Below are 20,669 nucleotides of genomic sequence, written 5' to 3'. Positions count from 1 at the left end.
GCTGCTGTGGGACCCCCGCGCCAGGGCGGGGGGTGGGGGCGGGGGTGTCACCACCTGTGGGGATGGGGACGCTGGTGGGTGCCACCACCCGGGGGGACGGGGACAGCGGTGGGTGCCACCACCCGTGGGGACAGGCCCGGGGGACAGGCCCGGCCGTGGGTGCCACCATCCAGGGGTGCCCGTGGTGGGGGTGGGGCCGGCCCTGAGGGTGCTCCCCGGTCCCCACCCCCACGACACCCCCAGATGGGGGGGACACCACACACACCCCACCCCCCCTTCCCCCCGCCCCCCGCCCTCCCTTTGCCACTCCCAAGATGGCGCCGTGGCGCGCACCAAAACAGCTCGTCCCCCCGCGCGCGAGCGCGTCGGCTCCTGATGACGTCACCACGGCGCCACCCCCAAGATGGCGCCCGCCCGCCGGGCTCTACCCTCGCGCCTGACTCGCGCCTGACCTTCCCAAGATGGCGCCCCCGCCGCGCCGCGCCCCCGCCCCCGTGACGTCAGCGCGAAGGGGGCGGGGCCGCTTTAAAGGGGCCATGGCCCCGCGGGGGCCGCCGTTACCGCCGAGGCCGGAGCGGGGCGCGGGGCGGCGACCGGCGGCTGGTGAGGGGGGGGGGGGGGCACGTACCGTCCCCTGGGGCAGCACCGGCTGGGGGGGGGGCAGGTTTGGGGCTGGGGAGGGGCGGGGGGGAGCGGCTTGGGCCTGGGGGGAGGATGAGCAAAACCCGTTGGAAGGGCAGAACTCCTCGGGGGGGGGCAGCAATAGTGAGGGGGGGGGGCGTAATGCTGGGGGAGGGGCAATATCACCCTTGGGAGGGGGCAGTAACGCTGGGGGGGGCCTGGGGGGGCAGCATCAGTCCCCCAATTACGGGGGGGGCAATATTGGCTTGGGGAGGGGGCAGGGACTCCCTGCGGGGGGGGCTTGGGCGGCGTATTAACTCGAGGGGGGGCGTAGTGTTGCGGGGGGCGCAGTAACGCTCGGGGGGGGCAGCATCAGCTCCTCGGTTACTGGGGGGGGCAACGCCAGCTGGGGGGAGCAGTGTTAACCGGGGGGGCGTTATAGCTTTGGAGGGGGCGTGTAAAGGTGGGGGAGGGGCGGGAGCAGCTGGGGGGGCTGGGGAGGGGGGTAACAGGCGGGGGGGGGGGCAACACCAGTTGGGGGGGGTTGCCTTAGGGAGGGGGTAGAAGCAGCTGGCGGGAGGGGTATTTAATGGGGGGAGGGGCAGTTGTCACCCGGGGGAGGGGGGCGGTCCCCAGGCCCCGGTCACAGGGTGTTGGCGCGGCGCTTGGCAGCGTGTCCCCTCCCCCCCCATGGGGTGACAGGGGGGGTGACATGTGCCAGCCCCGGTGACGTCCCCGCCGGTGCCACCATCACCTCCCCGGGGTGTCCTTGGGAAGGACGGTGGGGACAGCTGGGGGGGGGACGGACACGGTGGGGCTGGGCTGGGTGGTGGCACCGCGACGTGGGGACCCTCGTCACGTGGTGGGGTGACAGCGGGGACGGGTGTCAGTGGCGATGGGTGACACCGGGTGACACCGGTGGCCTCGGCGCTGTTGCAATGGGAGGGTTCCTGTCACCGCTTCCTCTCCCAGTCGGAGTGGGGACACTGAGGTCCCCAAGGGGGGGGACACCAAAGTGTCCTCCTGCCACTTGATGTCACTGAGCACCCTGGGGACACTCTGGGGACACCCTGGGGGCACCCCAGCTCCCTACCCCAACCCACCATGCAGCAAATTGAGCCCAACCCCCCCACCGGAGTTTCACCCCCTGGGGGGACATCACCCAGTTGTCACCTGTCCTTCGGTGGCTGTTGCGTGTCCCTGTGTCACAAACTTCTCTTTTTTTGGGGGGGGGTTAACCATTTTTCCCCGTTTTCGCAGCTTTTTGCATGGGCACAGCCCCACCGCGGCCATGGGGCAGAGCGAGTCAGAGCCGCAGGAGGAGGCGGAGGTAGATGTCCCCACGGTGGGATGGGGGTGACAGTCACCCCTGTGTCCCCCCCCAGCTGTGGGGGGGTCGGGGGGGCTCAGCTGTCCCCTTGTCCCCGCAGGATGTGTCCCTGACGGCCATGCTGCCCAGGCTCTTTGCCGAGGAGCCGCTCTCCACTGGTGCGGTGAGCACCCCTGAGGGGACACAAACTTGTCCCCATGTCCCCAGGGGACAGTGTCCGCATCCCAATGCTGTTGAGCCCCTCCCGTCCCTCCATGCCACCAGGGTGGCGGTGCCATCGGTGTGTGTGTGTCCGTCCGTGTGTCCCCCCCCCCCGATGTTCCTGTCCCCTGGGGGGGGACACGCGGGGGCCACATGGGGACGCCCCCTCCCTCCGCAGGTTCTGGGGATGTTGCTTGGCCTCGGCCTCGTTGCCGTCATCGTCGCCGCTGCCATTGTGGTCCTGGTGCGTCGGCTGCGCTTGAAGAGTGAGTGACACCACGCTGGTGGCCTTGGGGACAAGGGGGGGGGGGGCAGGGCTGTGCCCCCTTACCGTGTCCCCATCGTGTCCCCCAGAAATACCCGCCCAGGGGACCCCGAAGTATCGCTTCCGCAAACGTGACAAGATGCTCTTCTACGGCCGCAAGATCATGCGCAAGGTGACGCTCCGGGGGGTGGCAGCTGGGGTGACATCCCATTGTCACCGTCCCCAGTGGGTGACACCCTACCCGCTGTTCCCAACCCCAGGTGTCCCAGTCCACCTCCTCTCTGGTGGACACCACCATTTCCAGCGCCTCGCGGCCCCGCATGAAGAAGAAACTCAAGATGCTCAACATCGCCAAAAAGTGAGGTGCCACCAGCGGGGGGGGGAGGGGTGGGGGTGGCCATGCCGCGATGTCACCTGGTTGTCCCCAAGGTTCCTGCGCATCCAGAAGGAGCTGCCCACGCTGCAGCTGAAGGAGCCGCCACCCTCGGTGCTGGAGGCCGACCTGACTGAATTCGACGTGGCCAATTCCCATCTCCCTTCCGAGGTCCTCTACATGCTCAAAAATGTCCGGTGAGGCTCAGCACCTCGTCCCTGGGGGGTCCTGGGTCAGGATCCGGCCCCGGGGGGTCAGGATCCATTCTTGGGGGTCAGGATCCATCCTTGGGGGTCAGGATCTGGTCCCTGGGGGTCAGGATCCATCTCTGGGAGTCAGGATCTGCCCCCTCGGGGAGTCAAGGATAGGATCTGACCCTGGGGGTCAGGATCTTGTCCCGGGGTGCGTGTGTGGTGTGTGTCAGGATCCATCCCTGGGGGTCAGGATCTGGCCCCTGGGGGGGGGGGGGGGCGTGTGTCAAGGTCAGGATCTGGCCCTGGGGGTCAGGTTATGCCCCTGGGGGGGGAGGGGTCAAGGTCAGGATCTGGCCCTGGGGGGTCAGGATCTTGTCCCTTGGGGGGGGGTCAGGGTCAGGATCCATCCCTGGGGGTCAGGATATGGCCCCTTGGGGTCAGGATCCATCTCTGGGGGTCAGGATATGGACCCTGGGGGGATCAAGGTCAGCATCTGGCTGCAGGGGGTCAGGATCCATCCCTGGGGGTCAGGATCCATCCCTGGGAGTCAGGTTATGGCCCCTGGGGGGGGGGTGTTAAGGTCAGGATCCATCCCTGGGGCTCAGGATCCTGGGGGTCAGGATCAGGCCCCAGGGGGTCAGGATCCATCCCTGGGGGTCAGGATCAGGCCCCAGGCATCAGCACCCACCCCTGGCATCCCTTTGGCAGGAGAGGCTGGACCACTCCCTTGAAGGATGCTCTTCTCAGCATCCCCGTTGCTGTGGTAATCAGCTGCTGGGGGGGCTCCAGAGGACCAGGGTTGGGGGGGGGCAGCTCCCGGCAGACTCTGTGTCATCTGCTGTCCCCATCCTTGTCCCCACAGGGTGCTGGGTCACTTTGAGAAGCCGCTGTTCCTGGAGCTGTGCAAGCACATGGTTTTCCAGCAGTGCCAACAGGGTGACTACGTTTTCCGTCCCGGCCAACCCGACACCAGCATCTACGTGGTGCAGGATGGCAAGCTGGAGCTCTTCCTCACCGAGCCGGTACAGGAGCGATGGGGACACCGGAGGGGATGGCGAGGGGGTGGGGACACCAGGGGGGTTGGGGACGGAGAGAGCAAGGGGTCTGGCGCTCTGCAGGATGGGAAGGAGACGGTGATGAAGGAGGTGTTCCCTGGGGACAGCGTGCACAGTCTGCTCAGCATCCTGGATGTCATCACGGTACTGCTGCTGCTGCTGTCCCCGCTGCCGCTGCTGTCCCCGCTGCCCCTTTGGGACCGGTTGGGGGTGTCCCCAAGCCCCCCAAGCCTGGTTGTGGTTGTCCCCAAGCCCCTCCCTCTCTGCCCAGACTGGTTGTGGCTGTCCCCAAGCCCTTCCAACCCAACCACGGCCATGCCCAAACACCCCCAGCCTAACTGGGTGTCCCCAAGCCCCCCCAGCCTGATCATAGATGTCCCCAGACCCCTGCAGCCCAGCCGTGGCCATCCCCAGGCCCGATGGTGGCCACCCTGAAGCCCGACCGTGGCTACCACCAAGCCCAACCATGGCCATCCCTAAACCCAACCCATGGCCATCTGCAAGCCTGACCGTGACCACCTCCAAGCCTGACCATCGCTGGGCCCCAAGACCAGGATGGCCACCCTGAAGCCCAGTGGTGGCCATCCCCAAGCCCAATGGTGGCCACCCCCAAGCCTGACCATTGCTGTCCCCAAGACCAGCTGTGGCCATCCCCAGGCCTAATGGTGGCCATCCACAAGACCAGGATGGCCACCCCAAAGCTCAGTGGTGGCCACCCCCAAGCCCAACCATGGCCATCTCGAATCCCAACCATGGCCACCCCCAATCCCAATGGTGGCCACCCCCAATCCCAACGTTGGCCATCCCCAAGCCCAACGGTGGCCACCCCCAAGCCCAACCATGGCCATCTCGAATCTCAGCCATGGCCACCCCCAAGCCCAACCGTGGCCACCCCAAGCCCAACCACCCAAAAGCCCGGTGCCACCAGCAGACTTTGCCAGCCCCTACCTACCCCCGTCCCCACCCCCACCCCCCATGACCAGGATGGACCTCCCCATCCCTGCAAGGCCGCCAACGCCGTGGCGTGTCACCTAGGGTCACCAGCGACCATACCGCACCGTGTGTGCGCGAGCCGCAGAGGATTCCACCATCCTGCGGTTGCCCGTCGAAGCTTTCTCCGCTGTCTTTGAGAAGTACCCCGAAAGTTTGGTGCGGGTGGTGCAGGTGAGGCTGGGGGAGGGGACACACACGATGGGGGGTGGGGGGTGTCCCTGGGGGTGGCAAGGGACGTCTGATGGCTTCTTGTCCCCCTCCAGATCATCATGGTGCGCCTGCAGCGCGTCACCTTCTTGGCGTTGCACAACTACCTTGGGTTGACCAACGAGCTCTTCAGCCACGTGAGTTTGTGGTGAAAAAAGGCGGGGGGGGAGACACAGGGGACAGGTCAGGACCGTGCCCCACCCCCCACCCCCGATGTCTCCCCCTCCCCCCATATGTCCCCCCTTGCAGGACATGCAACCGCTGCGCCTCTTCCCCCAACCCGGCCACACCGCCCGCACCAGCCCCGTCCGCCACGGCAAGCGGGGGCTCGGTGGTCCCGATGAGGGCAGGGACCCAGGTGAGAGTGGGGATGGGGGTGCCGGGACCCCTCCCCCCCCCCCAGTGCCGCCATGGGGGGCTCAGGGGGGTCTCATCCTGCAGCTGAGGGGCTGAAAGCGGGAGGTCCTGAGAGCCCCGCGCCACCGCCGCCGCTGAGTCGCTGCATCTCCATGCCCGTGGACATCGCCGGTGGGTCCCAGCCTGGGGGAGGGTGGGTGGGGGGTGGGGGGAGTCCTGGGGTTGTGTAGACCCCTCCCACTCTGGGGGTGCATCTCCCGTCAGCTCCTGCATCCCCCTCCCCAGGGGTCCCCCTGCTCCGCTCCTGCATCCCCCCAGTGCTTGTGCATCCCCCTGCCCCCACCCAGTATCCCCATCCTGGACACCAGTGACCCACCGGTCCCCTCCCCCACCCCCTCCAGGCCTCCAGAAGGGTCCCCACTCCCCCTTCCCCAGTATCCCCATCCCAGACCAGTATCCCCATCCCGGACACCAGTGACCCCTCGGTCCCCTCCCCCCCACCCCCCCAGGCCTCCAGAAGGGTCCCCGCTCTGACTTCGACATGGCCTACGAGCGCGGCCGCATCTCGGTGTCGCTGCAGGAGGACAGCACCGCCGCCTTGGCCGCCTTCTCCCGGGTAAAGCCGGATCGGGCCACACCGCGTCCCCCTGCCCCCCTCCCCCACCCCAACGCCGGGGGGGGCCTGTGGGTGGGCGCTGGCGCCAACCCCCCTCCCCACAGTCCGTCTCCCACGAGCCCAAGGAGCGCAAGTCGGTGACGGTGGAGGAGCAGCCGTCAGGGGTGCACCACTACGACTGCGAGGAGGAGGTGGCACCTGGGGACTGTCCCTTCGGTCCCTACCAGGGCCGCCAGAGCAGCGCCCTCTTCGAGGCCGCCAAGCGGGAGCTGGTCAAGCTCATGAAGGTGGAGGTGAGAGCAGGAGCGGTGCCACAAGGGGGGAGTCACGGCTTCCCGGTGGTCCTCTCTGTTGTGGTGGGTTCCCGTGGCTTCCTGGTGGTCCTCTGTTGTGTTATGGTGGGTTCCCGTGGCTTCCTGGTGGTCCTCTGTTGTGTTGTGTTGGGTTCCCGTTGCTTCCTGGTGGTCCTCTGTTGCGTTGTGGTGTGTTCCCGTGGCTTCCTGGTGGTCCTCTGTTGTGTTGTGGTGGGTTCCCATGGCTTCCTGGTGGTCCTCTGTTGTGTTGTGGTGGGTTCCCATGGCTTCCTGGTGGTCCTCTGTTGTGTTGTGGTGGGTTCCCATGGCTTCCTGGTCGTCCTCTGTTGTGTTATGGTGGGTTCCCGTTGCCTCCTGGTGGTCCTCTGTTGTGTTATGGTGGGTTCCTTTGGCTTCCTGGTGGTCCTCTGTTGTGTTATGGTGGGTTCCCATGGCTTCCTGGTGGTCCTCTGTTGTGTTATGGTGGGTTCCCATTGCTTCCTGGTGTTTTCTGTGGCTTTCTGATGGTCCTCTTTTGCGTTTATGGTGGGTTCCTGTGGCTTCCTGGTGCTCTTTTGTGTTATGGTGGGTTCCCATTGCTTCCTGGTGGTCCTCTGTGTTGTGGTGGGTTCCCGTGCCTTCCTGGTGGTCCTCTGTTGTATTACGGTGGTCCCCCGTGTCTTCCTGGTGTTCCTCTGCTGTGTTGTGGTGGGTTCCCATTGCTTCCTGGTGGTTCTCTGTTCTGTTATGGTTGGTTCCCTTGGCTTCCTGGTGCTCTTTTGTGTTATGTTGGGTTCCTGTGGCTTCCTGGTCCTCTGTTGTGTTATGGTGGGTTCCCATTGCTTCCTGGTGGTCCTCTGTGTTATGGTGGGTTCCCATTGCTTCCTGGTGGTCCTCCGTGGCTTCCTGATGGTCCTCTGTTGCATTATGGTTGGTTCCCGTGGCTTCCTCTTGCTCTATTTTGTTATTGTGGGTTCCCATTGCTTCCCGGTTGGTCCTTTGTTGTGTTGTGGTGGGTTCCCATTGCTTCCTGGTGGTCCTCTGTTGTGGTGGGTTCCTGTTGCTTCCTGGTGGTCCTCTGTTGCGTTGTGGTGGGTTCCTGTTGCTTCCTGGTGGTCCTCTGTTGCATTGTGGTGGGTTCCCATTGCTTCCTGGTGGTCCTCTGTTGTGGTGGGTTCCCGTTGCTTCCTGGTGGTCCTCTGTTGCGTTGTGGTGGGTTCCCGTTGCTTCCTGGTGGTCCTCTGTTGCGTTGTGGTGGGTTCCCATTGCTTCCTGGTGGTCCTCTGTTGCGTTGTGGTGGGTTCCCGTTGCTTCCTGGTGGTCCTCTGTTGCGTTGTGGTGGGTTCCCGTTGCTTCCTGGTGGTCCTCTGTTGCGTTGTGGTGGGTTCCCATGGCTTCCTGCTGGTCCTCTGTTGCGTTGTGGTGGGTTCCCGTGGCTTCCTGGTGGTCCTCTGTTGCGTTGTGGTGGGTTCCCATGGCTTCCTGCTGGTCCTCTGTTGCGTTGTGGTGGGTTCCCATGGCTTCCTGCTGGTCCTCTGTTGCGTTGTGGTGGGTTCCCATGGCTTCCTGCTGGTCCTCTGTTGCGTTGTGGTGGGTTCCCGTGGCTTCCTGGTGGTCCTCTGTTGCGTTGTGGTGGGTTCCCGTGGCTTCCTGGTGGTCCTCTGTTGTGTAATGGTGGGTTCCCGTTGCCTCCTGGTGGTCCTCTGTTGTGTAATGGTGGGTTCCCATGGCTTCCTGGTGGTCCCCTGTGGCTTCCTGTTGGTTCTCTGTGTTGTGGTGGGTTCCTGTGGCTTCCTGGTGGTCCTCTGTTGTGTTATGATGGGTTCCTGTGGCTTCCTGGTGGTCCTGTGTTGTGTTATGGTGGGTTCCCAGTGCTTCCTGGTGGTCCTGTGTTGTGTTATGGTGGGTTCCCATTGCTTCCTGGTGGTCCTCCGTGGCTTCCTGATGGTCCTCTGTTGCGTTATGGTTGGTTCCCGTGGCTTCCTCTTGCTCTTTTGTATTATGGTGGGTTCCTATTGCTTCCTGGTGGTCCTCTGTTGTGTTGTGGTGGGTTCCCATTGCCTCCTGGTGGTCCTCTGTTGTGTTGTGGTGGGTTCCTATTGCTTCCTGGTGGTCCTCTGTTGTGTTGTGGTGGGTTCCCATTGCCTCCTGGTGGTCCTCTGTTGTGTTGTGGTGGGTTCCTGTTGCTTCCTGGTGGTCCTCTGTTGCATTGTGGTGGGTTCCCATGGCTTCCTGGTGGTCCTCTGTGTTGTGGTGGGTTCCCATTGCTTCCTAGTGGTCCTTCGTGGTTTCCTGGTGGTCCTCTATTGTGGTATGATGGGCTCCCGTTGCTTCCTGGTGGTCCTCTGTTGTGTTATAGTGGGTTCCCATTGCTTCCTGGTGGTCCTCTGTGTTGTGGTGGGTTCCCGTGCCTTCCTGGTGGTCCTCTGTTGTATTACGGTGGTCCCCCGTGTCTTCCTGGTGGTCCTCTGCTGTGTTATGGTGGGTTCCCGTTGCTTCCTGGTGGTCCTCCGTGGCTTCCTGGTGGTAATTGTCACTTCATGGTTGTCCCCATTGGTCCGTGGTGGGTCCCTGTTACCTCATGGTGGAGCCCCATCACTTTGTGGTGGGTTCCCATCTCCTCCTGGTTGTCCTCTGTTGTGTTATGGTGGGTCCCCGTGGCTTTGTGTTGGGTCCCTGTTACCTCGTGGTGTGTTCCCATCTCCTTCTGGTCGTCGCTGTTGCTTTGTGCTGGTCCCTGTGGCCTTCTGGTAGTCCTCTGTCTCCTTGGTGGTCCCCTTCTCCTCATAATGGTCCCCATCACCTCACATGATGCTGTTCTTCCCTCTAGGACCCTTCTCTCCTCAACAACCGTGTCTTGCTGCATCACGCCAAAGCTGGGACGGTCATTGCCCGTCAAGGGGACCAGGTGGGTGTGGGTTTCGAGGACCTGGCGGGGCATCTCGGTCCCCCTGCCCTGTATTTCTATTGGGTGCTTCCCTTCCTACTCCCACCCTCTGGGGGGAGGCAGCTCGGAATGATGCCCAGAACCATCTGGTGGGTGGAGAACACTGTGAAGAAGACCAGAAGAAAACCTAAGTGGTGTTTGTGGGACCTCTGGTGCCTGGGGGTCCCAGGTGACCCCCTGCCGGTGACGGGACGTCGTTTTGGCAGGACGTGAGCCTCCACTTCGTGCTGTGGGGCTGCCTCCATGTCTACCAGCGGATGATCGACAAGGCGGAGGACGTCTGCCTCTTCCTGACGCAGCCTGGTGAGATGGTGGGACAACTGGCAGTCCTCACTGGTGAGCCCCTCATCTTCACCATCAAGGCAAACCGCGACTGCACCTTCCTCAAGATCTCCAAATCCGACTTCTACGAGTGAGTCCCAGCGCTGGCGGCGGAGGTTTGGCCCAAAGGGTTGGTTGCCACAACATCTTCCTCCAAAGAACACTGGTGGTGGCATCTCCTGGGGCCACCACCAGGTCCCTCAACCGCTGTTGACCCGTAGGATCATGCGGGAGCAGCCCAGCGTGGTGCTGAGCGTCGCCCACACCGTGGCTGCCCGTATGTCACCCTTCGTGCGCCAGATGGACTTTGCCATCGACTGGATGGCGGTGGAAGCTGGCCGGGCGCTCTACAGGTGGGCACCACAGGGTGGATGCCCACCTCAGCTTGGTAAGGACCACCATGGCCGGGGGTTGGGGTCCCAGCAGTGGTGTGTCCCCACCCTAGGCAGGGTGACAAGTCGGACTGCACCTACATCGCGCTCAACGGGCGCCTGCGCTCAGTCATCCAGAAGGGCAGCGGCAAGAAGGAGCTCATCGGGGAGTACGGCCGCGGGGACCTCATCGGCGTGGTGAGAGCTGCGGTGGGGCCGGGGTGGGCACTCCTTGGCGCTTGGCCGACACGTCTTGGTGATATGTCTTCTTCTCCAGGTAGAAGCCCTCACCCGGCAGCCCCGTGCCACCACCGTCCACGCGGTGCGGGACACAGAGCTGGCCAAGCTGCCTGAGGGCACCTTGAACAACATCAAACGCAGATACCCCCAGGTACCACCAGCTCCCCACCCGGGGGTCTGCACCCTCTTCCTGGGGAGGGAGCGTGTCCCCATGTCCCCTCCAGGTGGTGGCCTGTGACATTGTCAAAATCAGCTTAAATGAAGGAATTAATGAGGTCGTTAAGGCTGTTGGGGGCGAAGGGCTGATGGGCTAAAGGGGTGGCCCTCTCAGAGGTCCCCAAGGTGACCACAGCCCCATGGCATGGTGGCAACCATGGGGTGGTGACAACCAGAGCCCCACAACATGGTGGGGACCACACCACGGTGGTGACCACAGCCCCATGGCATGGTGACAACCATGGTGTGGTGACGACCAGAGCCCCACAACATGGTGGTGACCACTGTGGTGGTGGCACACAAAAAGGCATGTGGGACACTTGCCTGGCGTGCTAATGAGTCTCCAGCTTGGGAAGCGCTGCCAGGTCTGGTGGCCATCCCTGTCCTTGTCCCTGCAGGTTGTCACCCGCCTCATCCACCTCCTGAGCCAGAAGATCTTGGGGAACCTTCAGCAGCTCCGTGGGCCCTTTGCGAGTAGGTCCCACAGGGACAGGGGGTGATGGGGAGCCCTCTCCAGGGCACGTGGCCATCGGTGGAGCAGTGCGTGGACAGTGAACACCACCCCGTCCTCTGTCCGTGCAGGCTCTGGCTTGGGCATGGCCTCCAGCTCCGAGCCCACCAACCCCACCAGCAACCTGTCAACGGTGGCGGTGCTGCCGGTGTGCGACGACGTGCCCACAGCTGCCTTCACGCTGGAACTCAAGCATGCGCTCAACGCCATTGGTGAGTGCCGGCGCGGTGGTGACTGCAGCACGGTGGTGGCCGTGGTCCTGTGGTGTGCTAGTGACCTGGTGTGGTAATTGCAGCCCCATGACATGGTGGCCGTGGCAGTCTGGTGGCCGTGGTCTTATGGTGTGGTGGGCACCATGGCATGGTGACCATCACAGCCCCATGGTATGACAGTGACCACACTGTGGTGGTGACCACAGCCCCATGGCATGGTGGCAACCATGGCGTGGTGATGACCAGAGCCACACAAGATGGTGGTGACCACAGCCCCATGGCGTGGTGGCAGCCATGGTGTGGTGACAACCAGAGCCCCACAACACAGTGGTGACTCTGCTGTGGTGGTGACTGCAGCCCCATGGCATGTTGGCAGCCATGGCACGGTGACAACCAGAGCCCCACAACGTGGTGGTGACCACACCACAGTAGTAACACGGCATGGTGGTGACCACAGCCCCATGGCATGGTGACAGCCATGGTGTGGTGATGACCAGAGTCCCACAGCATGGTGGTGACCACACCACGGTGGTGACCACAGCCCCATGGCATAGTGGCAACCATGGGGTGGTAACAACCAGAGCCCCACAACATGGTGGGGACCACACCACAGTGGTAACTGCACCATGGTGGTGACCACAGTCCCATGGCATGATGGCAACCATGCCGTGTCGATGACCAGAGCCCCACAAGATGGTGGTGACCACAGCCCCATGGCGTGTTGACAACTAGAGCCTCACAACATGGTGGTGACCACACCACGGTGGTGACCACAGCCCCATGGCATAGTGGCAACCATGGGGTGGTAACAACCAGAGCCTCACAACATGGTGGTGACCACACCACAGTGGTAACCACACCATGGTGGTGACCACAGCCCCATGGCATGGTGGCAACCATGGTGTGGTGATGACCAGAGCCCCACAACACGGTGGTTTACCACAGCCCCATGGCATGTTGGCAACCATAGCGTGGTGACAACCAGAGCCCCACAACATGGTGGTGATTACACCACAGTGGTGACTACAGCCACATGGCATGTTGGCAACCATGGCGTGGTGACGACCAGAGCCCCACAACATGGTGGTGAGCACACCATGGTGGTGACATGCCATGGTGGTGACCACAGCCCTATGGCGTGGTGACGACCAGAGCCCCACAACATGGTGGGGATCACACCACGGTGGTGACCACATCACGGTGGTGACTACAGCCCCATGGCACAGTGGTGACCGTGTCCCCACCTCTCCCAGGTCCCACGCTGCTCCTCACTAGTGACATCATCCGGGCCCGTCTCGGCTCCTCAGCGCTGGACAGGTAATTCCCATTGGGAGGAACGTCCCCAGCCCCCCACCCCGTGCCACCGGCTGACTCCTCCGTGCCGGCAGCATCCAGGAGTACCGGCTGTCCGGCTGGTTGGCGCAGCAGGAGGACATCCACCGCATTGTCCTCTACCAAACTGACTGTACCCTCACGCCGTGGACCGTTCGCTGCATCCGTCAAGCCGACTGCATCCTCATCGTAGGGTTGGGCGACCAAGAGCCGGCGCTGGGTGAGGTGAGGCGGGTGGTGGTGGTGGTGGTAGTGGGACAACACCGCATTGGGTGGCTGATGGCTTCTACAGCTGGAGCAGATGCTGGAGAACACGGCGGTGCGTGCGCTGAAGCAGCTGGTTCTCCTGCACCGCGAGGACGGTCCCAGTCCCTCCCGCACGGTGGAGTGGCTCAACATGCGCAGCTGGTGCTCAGGTCACCTCCACATCAGGTGTCCCCGGCGTGTCTTCTCCCGCCGTAGCCCCACCAAACTGGTATGTGCGTGCCCCCCTTGGGTGACCTCGGTGGGCCACCGCTGTCGCCCTCACCTGTGGTCCATGGCGCCCGCAGCGGGAGATGTACGAGAAGGTGTTTGAGAAGAGCGCAGACCGGCACAGCGACTTCTCCCGCTTGGCGCGGGTCCTCACCGGCAACACCATCGCCCTCGTCCTGGGGGGCGGCGGAGCCAGGTGGGTGCTGTGCCATGGCAGGATGGGACCTGGCAGGGTGGGGGTCCCTATCCCCCTCAACCTCCCCTTTATGTGGTCTGTCCATCCACCAGGGGCTGCTCCCACATTGGGGTGATCAAGGCGATGGAGGAGTCCGGGATCCCCATCGACATGGTGGGCGGCACCTCCATCGGCGCCTTCATCGGGGCACTCTACGCCGAGGAGCGCAGCGCTGTGCGCACCAAGCAGCGGGCGCGGGAGTGGGCCAAGGTGGGTGCCGCGGCGCCTCCCCCACCCCAGTGAAGGGCCACCTTGCCTGTGGCCAGCCCTGCCTGGGCTGTTCCTGAAGTATCTCCTTCTTCTCCTTCCTCTTCTTCTTCTTCCCCCTTCACGTTCTCTCTTCCTCCTTCACCTTGTTCCTTCCTCCTTCTTGTTACTCCTCCTCCTCTTCCTCCTTCTCCTTTTTCACTCCTCTTTCTTCCTCCTCCTCCATCTTCTCTTTTTCTTCTGCTGCTGTTTGTTTCTCCTTTTTCTTTCTCCTCCTTCCTCCTTCTTCTTCCTCCTTCTCCTTCTCTGCCTTACTGTTCTGCTTTTCCTCCTTCTCTCCTTCCTCCTCATTCTTCTTCTTCCTCCTCATTCTTCTTCTTCCTCCTCCTCCTCCTTCTTCTTCTATGCCTCTTACTGTTCTTACTGCTTCTCCTCTTCCTTCTCTCCTTCTTCCTCCTCTTTCTCCTTCTTCCTCCTCCTCCTTTTTTCTCCTTTCTTCCTCCTCCTTCACCTTTTTTTTCTACTGCTGTTTCTCCTCTTTTCCTTTTTCTTTCTCCTCCTTCCTCCTGCTTCCTCCTCCTCCTTCTCTTACTGTTCTTACTGCTCCTCCTCCTCTTCTTCATCCTTTCTCCTTCTTCCTCCTTCCTCTTCCTCCTTCTCTTACTGCTCCTCCTCCTCCTCCTTAATCCTCTTTCTCCTTCTTCCTCCTCCTCCTTTTTTCCTCTTCTTCCTCCTCTTCCACCTTCTGCTGTTGTTTCTCCTCTTTCCTTTTTTTTTCTCCTTCTTCTTCCTACTCCTCCTTCATTCTTTTTCCTCCTTCTCCTTCTCTTACTGTTCTTAATGCTCCTCCTCCTTTCTCTCCTTCTTCTTCATACTCTTCTTCCTTCTCCTCCTCCTCCAGTGCATGAATTCAGTGTTCGAGACTGTCCTGGACCTCACCTACCCCATCACCTCCATGTTTTCGGGCTCAGCCTTCAACGCCAGCATCAACAAGGTGTTCCAGGACAAGCAGATAGAGGTGCGTTGCATGAACCCCCCAGGGCTTCACCCTGCCATGACGAGGGTTCTGGCCAGCTCCCCACCCACCCCCTAGCGTCCCCACAGTGTCACCCACCTTGTCTTGTCCCCACAGGACCTGTGGCTGCCCTACTTCAACGTCACGACGGACATCACGGCCTCGGCCATGCGGGTGCACACGGATGGTAAGAGCTCCCTGGGGAGCCGGGGAAGCTTTGTGGTACCACCACGTCCCCCTTGGTGGGGACCCTCCTCACTGGCACCCCAAAATGGTGTCGCTGCCCCATGGGGGAAGGTTTGGCATGTGCCAAGGGGACAATGCGTCCTGGCATGGCAAGGAAAGGGCGTTGGAGGACTCGTGGTGGGGCCAGGCGGTGGTGGCTTCCCGGAGCCATCTGGCGCCAGTGACCTCACCAGGCTCCACACTCCGTGGGGGTCTGGAGTTGCCCCACGTCCTGGGTGGGGCTGGGGGCAGAATCTGGGTGCGGAGCCGCACCCTGATGCCTTGCACATGCACGTCCTCTCTAACACACCTGCTCACCACTAACCCCAGTAACCCGCACTCATGGCATGTGGTGGAGCACAGGGCAGTGCTGGGGACAGCACGGTGGTGGTGGGGATGGCATGGTGGTGAAGATGCTGCGGTGGTGGGGATGTGGCGGTGGTGGGGACGGCACGGCGGTGGGGATGCTGTGGTGGTGGGGAGGTGGCGGTGGTGGTGGGGACGTTGTGGTGGCTGCCCCTCCTCCTTGCCTGGTGTTGGAGCTCACCTGGGACATTGAGCCGTCCGCGCGGCGCCCGTGGTGGCTCGTTAGCAGCCTGGCTCTCGCTCTGCCTCTTCCTCCAGCCTCTAACGCCAACTAATCCCTGCTCACCCCCCCTAACCCTCACGGCGAGCATCTCACCCCATCCATCCTTGCCCATTCTCGGTGGCTCGGTTGTGGGGCTACCAACGTCCCTCCAGTGCGGTGCTGACACCCTCGGTCACCTCCCCCCGTGGCCCCCGTGGCCGTGACCGTGTCCTCTCCCTCCGGCAGGCAGCCTTTGGCGTTACGTCCGAGCCAGTGCCTCTTATACCCCCTACCTGCCTCCGCTCTGCGACCCCAAGGACAGCCACTGGCTCGTGGACGGCTGCTATGTTAACAATGTCCCAGGTCAGCATCTCGCCCGCCGGGGGTCCCCCCACCCCCCAAAAAGACCCCAAAACAATAAACCCACCCCCTCCCACCTCAAAACCACATCCCATCCCACGTTGAGCCAGCAGGGCGTGCGATGGGTTCCTCTGCCACCCATAGGTGCCTATGGGGGTACCTATGGGGCGCAGACGTCCCTGGGCACGGGCAGGGGCGAGGGGCAGCCCCCCGGGGGGGTGGTCTCCAGTGGGCTGTGCTCATTGCGTTTGTTCCTGCCGGTGCAGGCTCGCTCTGGCGGTACGTGCGAGCCAGCATGACCCTTTCTGGGTACCTACCGCCACTCTGCGACCCCAAGGATGGCAACTTACTGATGGACGGTGGTTACATCAACAACCTGCCAGGCAAGTAGCAGCTCAGCACCGTCACCGCTCAACGGGGGCGGCAGATGACGCGGCGCCGGGGCCGGCCCCGGGGGCAGTGGGGGCTGCCTCGCCACCACGAGATGGGTTCTCCATGGCCTGAGATGTTGAGGTTGGATTTAGGACATCTTGGCTTTGTGTTGCATCTTCTTGGTGTCGTCTTTGTTGGGTTTCATCCTCTCAAGGCATCTTCATCTTTCACGTGCAAAAAAACACGCATCCATCTTGCACCATCCCTTCGTGTCCTCCGTATCAGGTGGTTTTCCAGGGCATCTTCACGTTTCTTCGTATTCCTTCATGTGCAAGGTACATTGCTTCATCTTGTATCATCTTGTGATGTCTTCAGTGCTGGGCATCCTTTCACGGCATCTTCATCCTCCTTCAGGGGCCAAAAAAGTCAGGGTCTTGCATCATCTCTTGGTGCCACCAGTGCCAGGTGGTTTCCCAGATCATCTTCATCCTTCTGTACATGCAAAAAAAATGTCCTTTGGTGTCCTTGGCACTGGGTGCCCTCCCAGAGCATCCTCATGCTCCTTATATGCCAACCACCTTCCTCCATCCTGCGTCATCCTCTCCTGGTGTCTTTGGCACTGGGTGTTCTCCCAGGGTATCTCTGTCCTCCTGCAGGTACCAGCCACCTCCCTCCATCCTGCACCATCTTCAGTGATGTCAGCATCGTGTGCCCTCCTGGGGCATCTTCATGCTTCATCACGCGCAAGCCACCTTCATCCACCTTGCGTCATCTTCTCTTGATGTTTTCAGCTCCAGGTGCCCTCCTTGGGTCTCTCCATCCTCCTTCACCTGCAAGACACCTCCACCTGTCTCGTACCAGCTCTTGGTGCCTTGGATTGCCTCCTGGGGCATCTCCACCCTCGTTGATGTGCAAGCCACCTCCCGTCATCTTACGTTATCTCGTGGTGTCTTTGACACCAGGCACCTCCCTCCATCCCAACCCATCTCTTGGTATCCTTGATGCCAGCTACCTCCCCATAACATCTCCCTGCTCTTCTGTGTGCCAGTGTCCTCCCTCCATTCTGCATCACTCCTGGTGTCCTCGGTGCAGTGTCCCCTCCCAGGACATCTTCATCCTCCTTCACATTCGAGCGACCTTTCTCCACCCTGCATTGTGTTTCAGTGTGTGTGGTACTGGGTGGCCTCCTGTGGCATCTTTGTCCTCCTTCATTTTGAAGCCACCTTCCTCCCTCCTGTGTCATTGTCCCTTGATGGTATCAACACTGGGTTCCCTCTTGCAACATCTTCATCTCCCTTCATCTCCAATCTACCTCCCTCCGTCTTGCATCATCTTTAGGAGTCTTCAGCACCAGGTGCTCTCCCGGAGCATCTCTGTCCTCCTCCATGTGCAGGCTGTCTCCACCTGGCATTGTCTCCTGGTGTCCTCACCACCAGATGTCATCCTGGGGCATCTCCATCCTCCTCCATGTGCAAGCTGTCTCCATCTCCGTCCACCTGGCATCATCTCCTGGTGTCCCCACCACCAGACATTGTCCTGGGGCATCTCCATCCTCGTCCATCTTCAATCTACCTCCCTCCGTCTTGCATCATCTTTTGGAGTCTTCAGCACCAGGTGCCCTCCTGGAGCATCTCTGTCCTCCTCCATGTGCAAGCTGTCTCTATCCACCTGGCATCATCTCCTGGTGTCCTCACCACCAAACGTTGTCCTGGGGCATCTCTGTGCTACTTCACATCCCACCCCAGATGCTGCAACTTGCCTGTGCCCCCCCGTTGCACATGCACACAGTTGCATCACTGCTCTGCTGCCCACCAGCGTCTCCTGCCACTGGGCTCCTGCCCCCAGTTCCAGCACCCGTGGGATGCTGCTCACCCCACCACAAGCCCCAGCATGGCTTTGCCACCCAGCCCGGGCTCGGGAACAATCCCCCAGCCCCATTTCCTGGCTCCACTTGCCCCACAGGCTCAGAGCTGGGGGAGCGGCCAACCCAGTTTCTTCCTTCCCCACCCCACAGCCGACATCGCTCGCAACATGGGTGCCAAGACGGTGATCGCTATCGACGTGGGCAGCCAGGACGAGACGGACCTGTGCAACTACGGGGACAGCCTGTCTGGGTGGTGGCTTCTCTGGAAACGTCTCAACCCCTGGGCTGAAAAAGTCAAGGTGAGGAGCGGTGGGACGCAGGGGGATGCTGAGATGGTGCAGGCAGGGTGCTGAGCACCTCATCCTCACAGGTGCCCGACATGGCCGAGATCCAGTCCCGCCTGGCCTACGTGTCCTGCGTGCGGCAGCTGGAGGTGGTGAAGTCCAGCTCCTACTGCGAGTACATCCGTCCCCCCATCGACCGCTTCAAGACCATGGATTTTGGGAAGTTCGACGAGATCTATGTGAGTTGAGGGACGAGGAGCCTGGTGGGGTGGCCTGCGCCATCATTTAGGGAGCCTCAGGCCATTAATGAGGTCTACAAGCCATGGGCTGGGTTCTCCAGCCATCTGTTGGGTGTCCCAGCCACTAATGGGGTGCCCCAGATGAGGGTTGGGTTGCCCCAGCTGGGGGTTGGGGTGCCGTTGCCATCAGTTGAGTGTCCAGGCCATCAATGGGGTCTTTTGGCCATCAGGTGGGGTCAACCAGCAACTGAGTGGGTGTGCCCCCCCCATTTGTGGGTTTTCCAGCCATCCGTTGGGGTGCCCCGGCCATTGATGGGGTGCCCCAGATGAGGGTTGGGTTGCCCCAGATGGGGGTTGGAGTGCCATTGCCATCAGTTGAGTGTCCAGGTCATCAGTGGGGTCTTTTGGCCATCAGGTGGGGTCAACCAGCAACTGAGTGGGTGCCCCCCCCCCCCATTTGTGGGTTCTCTGGTCCTTCAGTTGGGTGTCCCAGCCATTGATGGGTGCCTCAGCCATCAGTTGGGTGCCCTGACCATTACTGGAGTGCCTGGACCATCATCTGGGTGTGCCTGAGCCATCATTTGAGGTGCTTGGGCCATCAGTTGCCATCCCTGGTCATCATTTGGGCTGCTTGGGCCATTGTTCAGGGTACCTAGGTCATCATTTGGGGCTCCCCACCATCGCTGGGGGTGCCCGGGCCACCGATGTGCCACGGCTGCTCTCCCTGCAGGACGTGGGGTACCAGCATGGCAAGGTGGTCTTTGACGGCTGGAGTCGGGGCGACGTCATTGAGGAGATGGTGAAGGACCGGCGTGCGGCTGACTTCTACGAGAGCAAACGCATGGACGTGAGCAGGGGGTGGCACTGGGGCTCACGGGTGGCCGTGGCCACCTGGGCATACTTGCCCTGGGACATCTTGGGATGGGACATCCTGGCCCTGGCACCTTGATTTGAAGGGGTTTTATTTCCCTGGCCCTGGAGCCACCTTCAGGGAGCAGCACCCTGCCTTGTCCCTTGGCCCCTCTGTGTCCCTCGTGTCCTTCTAGCCCTCCTGGTGCAGCTGGTCCCCTGTGGTGGCCTCCTGTCCCTCCCCACCCTGCTCCTTCCCCTTGGTCCATCTCCCATCACGTTTTTGTCCCCCGATGCCCTGCCACCCCCTTACCCATCTCGCGTCCCTCCTCCTGTCCCCTCAATCCTTACCCTTCTCGTGCATGGGTGGGGGGGCTTCTGGGGGTCCCCCCCTTTCCCTCCCATAGGTGCTAACGTGTCCCAGCGCCGGCTTCACCGACCTGGCGGAGATCGTGTCCCGCATCGAGCCCGCCAAGCCCTACTTGTCCGACGGCTACGCGGATGGTGAGCTGCGGGGACACACACAAGACGGGGCCGGATCCACACACGGGACCTGACCCCACACCCCCTTTTACCCCCCCAGAGGAGTCCGACTACCTCACGGAGTACGAGGATGAGGGGCCGGAGCCAGTGCGGGGCGAGGAAGACGCGTTTGCCCCTTCCGAGTGGGCCAGCACCAGCGCCTTGGAGGCTGTGAGTGACCGCAGCTGTGTAGACCCTCTAAAAGGGGGTGCCCTTGGGTTTGGGGAGGTCCCAAGGGTGCCCCAACCTCAGGCATGGGGGTATGTGGTCATGAAGACCCTCCAAAATGGGGTGCCCTTGGGTTTGGGGGTGCCCGAACCTCAGGCACAGGGGTATGTGGTCACAGAGACCCTCTAAAATGGGGTGTCCTTGGGTTTGGGGCGTCCCAAGGGTGCCCTGACCCCACAGGAGCTACATCCAGTGTCCCCAACGTGTCCCCTCTGTCCCCAGGAAGAGGAGAAGCCCCTGCGGCACCGCCCACGCCCAGCCCGGGACCCCTCGGCCCCCCACACCTGACCCCACCACCAAAGGAGCCCGAGTGCTGCCGCTACCTCCGCACCCCAGGACGTCCCCCCACCGTGACCCCCATTTCCACAGCACTTTCCCCCTTGTCCTGGCTTGTCCCTGTCACTATCCCTGAGCCAGGGCAAGGCGGGGGGCTCCAGAGACCCCCATGTCCCCCCCTCTTGCACTGTTGCACTGGCCCAAATCCCCCCTCCAAGGCCTGGGGAGGAGGGGATGTGACTGCTGTATATTTTCTTTTTTTTTTTTTTTCTAATTATTATTATTTAAAAGGAACC

General features: G+C 62.0%; 1 protein-coding gene across 4 annotated transcripts; it reads left to right on the top strand.

Annotated features, from left to right (window-relative positions):
• Positions 1-460: 460 nt before the first annotated feature.
• On the top strand, positions 461-20,667 carry PNPLA6 (patatin like domain 6, lysophospholipase). 4 transcript variants are annotated; one of them, XM_080409990.1, is made up of 36 exons: positions 462-603; positions 1,882-1,951; positions 2,052-2,114; positions 2,331-2,418; positions 2,507-2,589; positions 2,678-2,775; positions 2,847-2,987; positions 3,847-4,006; positions 4,103-4,183; positions 5,075-5,203; positions 5,296-5,376; positions 5,489-5,597; positions 5,681-5,767; positions 6,106-6,212; positions 6,317-6,505; positions 9,336-9,413; positions 9,659-9,864; positions 9,995-10,126; positions 10,219-10,342; positions 10,422-10,535; positions 10,999-11,074; positions 11,183-11,323; positions 12,577-12,640; positions 12,712-12,880; positions 12,948-13,130; positions 13,207-13,325; positions 13,418-13,574; positions 14,473-14,589; positions 14,704-14,773; positions 15,626-15,742; positions 18,126-18,274; positions 18,346-18,498; positions 19,229-19,345; positions 19,755-19,851; positions 19,931-20,040; positions 20,320-20,667. In XM_080409990.1, the coding sequence occupies exons 2-36, from the start codon at positions 1,913-1,915 to the stop codon at positions 20,383-20,385; spliced, it is 4,014 nt and encodes a 1,337-aa protein (XP_080266116.1). In that variant the 5' UTR covers positions 462-603; positions 1,882-1,912; the 3' UTR covers positions 20,386-20,667. The 4 variants fall into 4 exon arrangements, with proteins under 4 accessions (XP_080266118.1, XP_080266116.1, XP_080266115.1 ...); XM_080409989.1 differs by having other exon boundaries at positions 2,052-2,231; XM_080409991.1 differs by lacking the exon at positions 15,626-15,742 and having other exon boundaries at positions 2,052-2,231.
• Positions 20,668-20,669: the final 2 nt, after the last annotated feature.

The sequence above is a fragment of the Falco punctatus genome, assembly GCF_963210335.1.
Source record: "Falco punctatus genome assembly, chromosome: 13".
In the NCBI taxonomy this organism is placed as follows: Eukaryota; Metazoa; Chordata; class Aves; order Falconiformes; family Falconidae; genus Falco; species Falco punctatus.
This window is presented reverse-complemented; position numbering and strand designations above follow the sequence as displayed.

What these genes read in the sequence shown, in the direction of transcription:
- PNPLA6 (XM_080409989.1), top strand. Translation starts at nt 1,913, where the DNA reads ATGGGGCAGAGCGAGTCAGAGCCGCAGGAGGAGGCGGAG. An exon ending in AGCCGCAGGAGGAGGCGGAG is followed by an intron (nt 1,952 to 2,051) that starts GTAGATGTCCCC and finishes TTGTCCCCGCAG; the next exon opens with GATGTGTCCCTGACGGCCAT. An exon ending in TCAAGCTCATGAAGGTGGAG is followed by an intron (nt 6,506 to 9,335) that starts GTGAGAGCAGGA and finishes TCTTCCCTCTAG; the next exon opens with GACCCTTCTCTCCTCAACAA.